Below are 10,410 nucleotides of genomic sequence, written 5' to 3'. Positions count from 1 at the left end.
CCTAGTATTTGGGGTACCCGAGTGGCGCAGCGGTCTAAGACTCTGCATCTCAGTGCTAGAGGGGTTGCTAGAGACACCTTGGTTCAAATCTGGGCTGTATCAGAGTGATTGTGTTTGGGAGTCCCATAGGGTGGTGTACAATTGGCCCAGTGTCGTATGGGTTTGTCGTGTGTAGGCTGTCATTGTAAATACAAATTTGTTCTTAACTGACTTGCCTAGTATAAAAATATGAAAATATATTATCACACAATGCCTCTCTCAACCTGGCCATGCAATCCCCTTCAGTTTGTTACAGGTTGAATTTAAGTGTCCATACTTAAATTTCTAGCATTATTAACACGTGTATAATATGTACTTTTGTTATGATGCAATTACATCACCTATTTCGAGTATTGTTATGTTGGTTGTTAAGACTATGCACAAGTTGTAGTTAAGCCCCGAGCTGTTTTCACATTTTCCTTTGCCTCTCCCCATGATCTTTGTCTGTCTATATGCTGCCATCTGCTGGTACAGTTTAGACACCACCACAGAACACATTTATTGCTGACACACTGAGGACATGGTGATGAATATCGAGTTTCTAACTGGAGAGAGTAGTAACTAATCAATGATTGAAAACTACATCAACAACTGTCTGATTTAGTGAAGGTACATTAGGCCAGGACTATGGTCCGTATTGGACAAGCCCCAGCGGGTCTAGACAGTCCTTAACTGAACACACACTGTTCTGTTTGACCAGAAGGCACACTGTACAGTATCTGTTTGAGCAAAGGTGCGACTAGTTTAGTAAATTAATAATCCACAGCTAACCTGCATTATGCACTCCTTTAGAAGTGAGACTCCACCAGCTCTCATTTCCCTTGTGAAAAAAGTTTGCAGTCAGAGTGCAGTTTAACTTCAGTATAACAGCAGTGTGCAGCAACTATTGCACCCGAAATCACGCAGCCGACTGCAGTTACTGAACTTTTACTGCAGTTTCAAAACTGCAATCTGCATTCTACTGGCTTGGTCTCTCTTCAGACTTTGGCTGTAGATTGTTCCTGCTCGGGTCCTCTGAAAAAAAGCACCATATGCAAAACATTACCAACCATACGAGCATGAAAAGGCAATACTTTCTGGCAGCCTGATTTGCCTATCATCAAAAATAAGTTCCTCTTTATGCAACCACTCTCAACTCAGTGACATTTTGGAAATGGTGTAGGACTAACTGACCAAATTCATACAGTAGGCTTTGTTATGACGATGTTATGAATAACATTCAGACAGGTCATAGATATTATTATCTAAAATAAACAAAAACGAGTTGTTTCACAAATGTACAGAGTTCCGCAGATGTCTTGTTGCCTACTCAGGAAAGACGCGTCATTGCCATCTTTCCCACCTTCCTTAGATGTTGTTCTTAATTCAGGGGGGCAGGATCCAAAAGCGGTAGATCGATATTGAAAATGGAAGGAACAGCGACGCGCACTGTGATAACGTCTACAAGCAGCAGCACGGAAAACTTTTCCAACCCTACTCTGGTTTACGACAGGCAGTTTCTTCGCACTGCTTCGGGGCTCCTCGTTTTCGCAGAAATAGTAAGTAGTCAAGTTTCAAGTTTCAAGGTTCAAAATGTAGGCTACGGGATACGCATAGTATACATCGTCCAAATAAATGCTTATTTTCGTGTTCCTTCTCGACGATGCAACAACAATATGACATAATAAAATATAAGAATACGAACATAAATTAAATGGCTCAGTAGAATAAAATAAACATTTTATAGTAGCATAAGTATAATTCAAGAAAGCACTATTTACAGTATAGAGAGTTGTGGTGGTGTTGGGCCATGACATGTCCTCAGTGATGTGGACGCTGAAGAACTTAAAACTAGTAACTTTCACTACTGCAGTCCGGTTGATGTGGATCGGGGCATGTTCCCACCTCTGCTTCCTGAACTTAACAATCAACTCCTTTGTTTTGCTGACTTTGAGGGAGAGGTTGTTGTCATGACACCACAATGCCAGCTCACTTACCTCCTCCCTATAGGCTGACTCGTTGTCGTTGGTTATCAGGCCTATAACCGTGCTGTCGTCAGCAAAGTTCATGAGGGAGTTGGTGTTGTGCAAAGCCACACAGTTGTGGATGAACAGGGAGTACAGCGGAGGACTGAGGACACCCCTGGGGGGCCCCTGAGTTAAGAGTCAGTGTAGAGGAGGTGTTGTTGCCAATCCTCACAGCCTGTGCTCTACCCCTCAGGGAGTTCAGGATCCAGTTGTGGAGAGTGATGTCCTAATTACAACACAAACATATTTGTGTCCAAGTTTGATGTAATAATTTATTGAAATCACTATGGCAGTGGATTTACCATCTTTCTCACAATAACTGCCATCGGAATTCATGGAGGGAATCAATACTGTATGACCTGCATGATGGTTTATCACAGATGGTGGCATGACACTGTCCTGAACACTGCACTGAAGTGAAGGTTTAATTATTTAACATTGTTCAAGGAAATGTAACTGGAGAAAATTAACATAATGTCAACCTACTTTCTATAATATATGCTACTTCCAGTAATATAGGCTACTTCCTGTAATATATGCTTCTTCCTGTGATATAGGCTACTTCCTGTAAAATATGCTTCTTCCTGTAATATATGCTACTTCCTGTAATATAGGCTACTTCCTGTAATATATGCTACTTCCAGTAATATAGGCTACTTCCTGTAATATATGCTTCTTCCTATAATATATGCTACTTCCAGTAATATATGCTTCTTCCTGTAATATAGGCTACTTCCTGTAATATATGCTTCTTCCTGTAATATAGGTTACTTCCTGTAATATATGCTTCTCCCTGTAATCTCCCTGTAATATATGCTTCTCCCTGTAATATATGCTTCTCCCTGTAATGTATGCTTCTTCCTGTAATATATGCTTCTTCCTGTAATATAGGCTACTTCCTGTAATATATGCTACTTCGTGTAATATAGGCTACTTCCTGTAATATATGCTTCTCCCTGTAATATATGCTTCTCCCTGTAAAATATGCTTCTCCCTGTAATATATGCTTATTCCTGTAATATAGGCTACTTCCTGTAATATATGCTTCTTCCTGTAATATAGGCTACTTCCTGTAATATAGGCTACTTCCTGTAACATAGGCTACTTCCTGTAATATTGTCTACTTCCTGTAATATAGGCTACTTCCTGTAATATAGGCTACTTCCTGTAATATAGGCTTCTTCCTGTAATATAGGTTACTTCCTGTAATATATGCTTCTCCCTGTAATATATGCTTATTCCTCTATTGCACTCAACATTACCCATTCCCACCTGGACAAAAGGAACTCCTATGTGAGAATGCTATTCATTGACTACAGCTGAGCGTTCAACACCATAGTGGCCTCAAAGCTCATCACTAAGCTAAGGACCATGGGACTAAACACCTCCCTCTGCAGCTGGATCCTGGACTACCTGATGGCCCAGCCCGGTGGTAAGGGTAGGGAACAACACATCCGCCACGCTGATCCTCAACACGGGGGTCTCCTCAGGGTGCATGCTCAGTCCCCTCCTGTACTCCCTGTTCACTCATGACTGCATGGACAGGCATGACACCAACACCCTCTTTAAGTTTGCTGATGACACAACAGTGGCCTGATCACCGACAACGATGAGACCGCCTATAGGGAGAAGATCAGAGACCTGGTCCTGTGGTGCCAGGACAACAACCTCTCCCTCAACGTGATCAAGACGAAGGAGATGATTGTGGACTACAGGAAAAGGAGGACCCGAGCACGTCCCCATTCTCATCGATGGGGCTGTAGTGGAACAGGTTGAGAGCTTCAAGTTCCTTGGTGTCCACATCACCAACAAAATAACATGGTCCAAGCACACCAAGACAGTCGTGAAGAGGGCACGACAAAGCATATTCCCCCTCAGGAAACTAAAAAGTCCTGAGATCCTCAAAAGGTTCAACAGCTGCACCATCGAGAGCATCCTTACCGTTTGCATCACTGCCTGGTATGGAACATGCTCGGCCTCAGACCGCAAGGCACTACAGAGGTTAGTGCGTATGGCCCAGTACATCACTGGGGCCAAGCTTCCTGCCACCCAGGACCTCTATATCAGGCGGTGTCAGAGGAAGGCCCTAAAAATGGTCAAAGAGTCCAGCTACCCTAGTCATAGACTGTTCTCTCTGCTACTGCACGGCAAGCGGTACCGGAGTGCTAAGTCGAGGTCCAAAATGCTTCTTAACAGCCTCTACCCCCCAAGCCATAAGACTCCTGAACAGCTAATCAAATGGCTAGAATCTATGCATAGTCACTTTAATTCTTTAAATAATATATATTTTACCATTATTTAACTAGGCAAGTCAGTTAAGAACAACTTCTTATTTTCAATGTCAGCCTAGGAACAGTGGGTTAACTGCCTGTTCAGGGGCAGAACGACAGAATTGTAGCTTCCAGTTACTAGTCCAATGCTCGAACCACTCGGCTACCCTGCCGCCCACTTTAACACTACCTACATGTACATACTGCCTCAAATACCTCGACTAACCGTTCCCCCACACATTGACTCTGTACCGGTACCCCCTGTATATAGCCTCCACATTGACTCTGTACCGGGACCCCCTGTATAAAGCCTCCACATTGACTCTGTACCGGTACCCCCTGTATATAGCCTCCACATCAACTCTGTACCGGTACCCCCTGTATATAGCCTCCACATTGACTCTGTACTGGTACCCCCTGTATATAGCCTCCACATTGACTCTGTACCGGTACCCCCTGTATATAGCCTCCACATTGACTCTGTACCGGGACCCCCTGTATATAGCCTCCACATTGACTCTGTACCGGTACCCCCTGTATATAGCCTCCACATTGACTCTGTACCGGTACCCCCTGTATATAGCCTCCACATTGACTCTGTACTGATACCCCCTGTATATAGCCTCCACATTGACTCTGTACTGGGACCCCCTGTATATAGCCTCCACATTGACTCTGTACCGGTACCCCCTGTATATAGCCTCCACATTGACTCTGTACCGGTACCCCCTGTATATAGCCTCCACATGGACTCTGTACTGGGACCCCCTGTATATAGCCTCCACATTGACTCTGTACCGGGACCCCCTGTATATAGCCTCCACATTAACTCTGTACTGGTACCCCCTGTATATAGCCTCCACATTGACTCTGTACCAGTACCCCCTGTATATAGCCTCCACATTGACTCTGTACCGGTACCTCCTGTATATAGCCTCCACATTAACTCTGTACCGAGACCCCCTGTATATAGCCTCCACATTGACTCTGTACCGGTACCTCCTGTATATAGCCTCCACATTGACTCTGTGCCGGTACCCCCTGTATATAGTCTCCACATTGACTCTGTACCGGTACCCCCTGTATATAGTCTCCACATTGACTCTGTACCGGTACCCCCTGTATATAGCCTCCACATTGACTCTGTACCGGGACCCCCTGTATATAGCCTCCACATTGACTCTGTACCGGTACCCCCTGTATATAGCCTCCACATTGACTCTTTACCGGTACCCCCTGTATATAGCCTCCACATTGACTCTGTACCGATACCCCCTGTATATAGCCTCCACATTGACTCTGTGCCGGTACCCCCTGTATATAGTCTCCACATTGACTCTGTACCGGGACCCCCTGTATATAGCCTCCACATTGACTCTGTACCGGTACTCCCTGTATATAGCCTCCACATTGACTCTGTACCGGGACCTCCTGTATATAGCCTCCACATTGACTCACATTGACTAACATTGCCTGTTAATTATTTGTAACTTTTATTTTCTAATTTTTACTTAACACTTCTTTTTTTCTTAACTTCTTAAAGCATTGTTGGTTAAGGGCTTGTAAGTAAGCATTTCACTGTAAGGTCTACACCTGTTGTATTCGGCGCATGTGGCAAATACAAATTTGATTTGAGCAAATGCATTTAAATACACCATAAAGTAGACACCACCAGAGTACAGCCATATCTGACTATGGGTGCATCCCAAGTGGCACCCTATTCCCTGTATAGTGCACTACTTTCTACTAGAGACCTTTGGGCCCTGTTAAAATGTAGTGCACTATAAATGGAAAAGGATACCATTTGGAATGCTGGCTATATGCTTCCCTGTCCCCTCAGGTGTTTGGTCTGCTGGTATGGATGCTGATAGCAGGGACGGAGTACTTCCGTGTGTCTGCCTTTGGGTGGGTCATGTTTGTGGCCATCTTGTACTGGGTCCTGACGGTCATCTTCCTCATCATCTACCTGACCATGGCTTACAACAGGATCCCTCAGGTCCCCTGGACAACTGTGGTACGACACATACTACGACACATAATACAGCATTATTTGAAACTTGAGTGATTGAGGTTGTTTATTATAAATCTAGTAATTTAATAATTGTGGACTATTTATGTAACAGAAAACTAATGGAGGTAACTTCCTTGATGGTTTTGGGGGAGAGAGCAAATAGATGAACCAAGTCTTTATGAATGTGATCAAATGAAACCATTTTATAATGTGTACTACCCTACAGTATCTGAGACAGCCAGGAATCCTGTTGTTGTCATTCTACAGGGTCTGTTCTTCAACAGTAGTGCTACAGTGATGTATGTGGTGTTCTACAGGGTCTGTTCTTCAACAGTAGTGCTACAGTGATGTATGTGGTGTTCTACAGGGTCTGTTCTTCAACAGTAGTGCTACAGTGATGTATGTGGTGTTCTACAGGGCCTGTTCTTCAACAGTAGTGCTACAGTGATGTATGTGGTGTTCTACAGGGTCTGTTCTTCAACAGTAGTGCTACAGTGATGTATGTGGTGTTCTACAGGGCCTGTTCTTCAACAGTAGTGCTACAGTGATGTATGTGGTGTTCTACAGGGTCTGTTCTTCAGCAGTAGTGCTACAGTGATGTATGTGGTGTTCTACAGGGTCTGTTCTTCAACAGTAGTGCTACAGTGATGTATGTGGTGTTCTACAGGGCCTGTTCTTCAACAGTAGTGCTACAGTGATGTATATGGTGTTCTACAGGGTCTGTTCTTCAACAGTAGTGCTACAGTGATGTATGTGGTGTTCTACAGGGCCTGTTCTTCAACAGTAGTGCTACAGTGATGTATGTGGTGTTCTACAGGGCCTGTTCTTCAACAGTAGTGCTACAGTGATGTATGTGGTGTTCTACAGGGTCTGTTCTTCAACAGTAGTGCTACAGTGATGTATGTGGTGTTCTACAGGGTCTGTTCTTCAACAGTAGTGCTACAGTGATGTATGTGGTGTTCTACAGGGCCTGTTCTTCAACAGTAGTGCTACAGTGATGTATGTGGTGTTCTACAGGGTCTGTTCTTCAACAGTAGTGCTACAGTGATGTATGTGGTGTTCTACAGGGTCTGTTCTTCAACAGTAGTGCTACAGTGATGTATGTGGTGTTCTACAGGGCCTGTTCTTCAACAGTAGTGCTACAGTGATGTATGTGGTGTTCTACAGGGTCTGTTCTTCAACAGTAGTGCTACAGTGATGTATGTGGTGTTCTACAGGGCCTGTTCTTCAACAGTAGTGCTACAGTGATGTATGTGGTGTTCTACAGGGTCTGTTCTTCAACAGTAGTGCTACAGTGATGTATGTGGTGTTCTACAGGGTCTGTTCTTCAACAGTAGTGCTACCGTGATGTATGTGGTGTTCTACAGGGTCTGTTCTTCAACAGTAGTGCTACCGTGATGTATGTGGTGTTCTACAGGGTCTGTTCTTCAACAGTAGTGCTACAGTGATGTATGTGGTGTTCTACAGGGCCTGTTCTTCAACAGTAGTGCTACAGTGATGTATGTGGTGTTCTACAGGGTCTGTTCTTCAACAGTAGTGCTACAGTGATGTATGTGGTGTTCTACAGGGCCTGTTCTTCAACAGTAGTGCTACAGTGATGTATGTGGTGTTCTACAGGGCCTGTTCTTCAACAGTAGTGCTACAGTGATGTATGTGGTGTTCTACAGGGCCTGTTCTTCAACAGTAGTGCTACAGTGATGTATGTGGTGTTCTACAGGGTCTGTTCTTCAACAGTAGTGCTACAGTGATGTATGTGGTGTTCTACAGGGCCTGTTCTTCAACAGTAGTGCTACAGTGATGTATGTGGTGTTCTACAGGGCCTGTTCTTCAACAGTAGTGCTACAGTGATGTATGTGGTGTTCTACAGGGTCTGTTCTTCAACAGTAGTGCTACAGTGATGTATGTGGTGTTCTACAGGGCCTGTTCTTCAACAGTAGTGCTACAGTGATGTATGTGGTGTTCTACAGGGTCTGTTCTTCAACAGTAGTGCTACAGTGATGTATGTGGTGTTAGCAGCAGTGGACGCAGCCTCAATCAGCCATGCTGTTAAGGGACGCCATAACTACAACTGCTGGGTAGCATCCACAGTAAGAAAACCACCATAGAACTCCCAGACAGACATTTAAATCACGCCAACTTTTAAAATATACCACAAACATGACTGAGTAATTATGATTACAGCGATTTTAAATTATACAATATTAAAATGCTAAATATATTCCTACAAGACAGATTAGAGATGTATGATTCCACTGTGTACCATCCAGAATGATGTCTATTTGGTCCATTTAAGCCTACTCAACTCATACCCAGTATTGTACTGAATTTGAATGTTTTCATCCGTCTGTTTTTCAGTTCTTTGCCTTCCTGGTCACGCTCTGCTATGCAGGAAGTACATATTTAAGTTTTAAATTCTGGCGCTCGAGGGATGAGGAACAATAACCAATCACAAAGGACAGCTAAAGTATATCCGTTATGGAGCGCATGAAGGATCTTGAAAAGTACACACGGTTAAGTGTAATAACCACTCCTTTTGGAATGCATTTCTATATTTAATTTCTGTTATATTTCTGTTATTTTGGAGTCATGGTGTGTTTCATCTGTTGGAATGACAGACCCTGAACCTCAGTGGTGTTTTTACTTCTTATTCACTCATGAGTTAAAAAAAAAAAATTGAATGAAAATGACTGATGCTAATAAAGTGGCTATTCTATTTTTCTGAAGCTGGAGATTAAAGCTTTAACTCCAATATTAAAATGGTTTGGACAGTAATGTTGTCCCACACTAGATGGTGGTACAATACAAGGCTAAGAAACAGGGCTGATGAAGAACATTACAGTCAATTCTCTTTTTGATTGTTCCAAAAAAAGTATCATATACGAATAATACATTTCACTAATAGGAGTCAGCTACACTGAACAAAAATTGAAATGCAACATGCAACTATTTAAAAGATTTTACTGAGTTATGGTTCATATAAGGATATCAGTCAATTGAAATAAATTCATTAGGCCCTAATCTATGGATTTCACATAACTGGAAATACAGATATGCATCTGTTGGTCACAGATACCTTAAAAAAAGTAGGGACGTGGCTCAGAAAACCAGTCAGTATCTGGTGTGACCACCATTTGCCTCATGCAGCGCATCACATCTCCTTTGCATAAAGTTGATCAGCCTGTTGATTGTGTCCTGTGGAACTTCAATGGAGTGGGACAAAAATCCAAGATGGCATAGCAGTCAGCCGTCTTTGTCTTGTCGTGTCCCGTGTATATATATTTTTTTCTTTGTATATATTTCGTATATATTTGTAATATTTTTAACCTCAATTTCAGCATACTCCTGCAACCCGCCTCACCCAATGTGGTATGGATCTGCTATTTTCTATACTTTAGAACCGGAACCCCCAACAGAAGCTAGCCAGCTAACTAGCTAATAGTCAGTTAGCCACTGCTAGCGGTCATCAGCTAACCTCAGCCCGATCAACTCCCACCAGTCTGCACAGGGCGATTCAACCCAGAGCATATCAGACTGCTTTTTTCTCTACCACATCTCCATATCTCTGGATTCCTACCGCAAGCTCAGAACCTTTTCACGTGGATCATCGCAGCTAGCTAGCTGCTATCCGAGTGGCTACTCCTGGCTAACGTCTCTGTCCCGAAGCAAGCACCAGTTAGCCTGGAGCTAGCCTCGTGCTAGGCCCATCTCCCGGCTAGCTGAAGAGGTCCATCAGCCACCTCTTGGGCTACAATAGCTATTTTGCCAATTGGCCTGGACCATTTTACTGCCTATACAGAGCCCTGCCATCACGACTGGTCTGCCAACGTAACCGTCCAAGGGCGCTTCAACAGACTCTTCCGTTGCGACGTCCCCCTAAGTCCTTTCTGCTAGCTTGCTAGCCACGGCCCGCTAGCTGTCTGAATCGCCGTGTCTCCAGCTCACCTAGCTACTCACTGGACCCTTTGATAACTCGGCTACGCATGCCTCTTCCTAATGTCAATATACCTTGTCCATTGCTGTTTTGGTTAGTGATTGTCTATTTCACTGTAGAGCCTCCAGCCCTGCTCAATATGCCTTAGATAGT

General features: G+C 43.7%; 1 protein-coding gene across 1 annotated transcript; it reads left to right on the top strand.

The window, feature by feature from the left end:
- Positions 1 to 1,157: 1,157 nt before the first annotated feature.
- On the top strand, positions 1,158 to 9,509 carry LOC135575159 (CKLF-like MARVEL transmembrane domain-containing protein 8). The gene is made up of 4 exons (XM_065027592.1): positions 1,158 to 1,577; positions 6,156 to 6,329; positions 8,294 to 8,413; positions 8,682 to 9,509. The coding sequence occupies exons 1-4, from the start codon at positions 1,446 to 1,448 to the stop codon at positions 8,766 to 8,768; spliced, it is 513 nt and encodes a 170-aa protein (XP_064883664.1). The 5' UTR covers positions 1,158 to 1,445; the 3' UTR covers positions 8,769 to 9,509.
- Positions 9,510 to 10,410: the final 901 nt, after the last annotated feature.

This window comes from Oncorhynchus nerka, linkage group LG14 (assembly GCF_034236695.1).
Source record: "Oncorhynchus nerka isolate Pitt River linkage group LG14, Oner_Uvic_2.0, whole genome shotgun sequence".
NCBI classification, from domain to species: Eukaryota; Metazoa; Chordata; class Actinopteri; order Salmoniformes; family Salmonidae; genus Oncorhynchus; species Oncorhynchus nerka.
The sequence above is the reverse complement of the archived record's forward strand: the minus strand, read 5'-3'. Positions and strand labels throughout refer to the sequence as shown.

What these genes read in the sequence shown, in the direction of transcription:
- LOC135575159 (XM_065027592.1), top strand. Translation starts at nt 1,446, where the DNA reads ATGGAAGGAACAGCGACGCGCACTGTGATAACGTCTACAAGCAGCAGC. An exon ending in TCCTCGTTTTCGCAGAAATA is followed by an intron (nt 1,578 to 6,155) that starts GTAAGTAGTCAA and finishes CTGTCCCCTCAG; the next exon opens with GTGTTTGGTCTGCTGGTATG. An exon ending in ACTGCTGGGTAGCATCCACA is followed by an intron (nt 8,414 to 8,681) that starts GTAAGAAAACCA and finishes TCTGTTTTTCAG; the next exon opens with TTCTTTGCCTTCCTGGTCAC.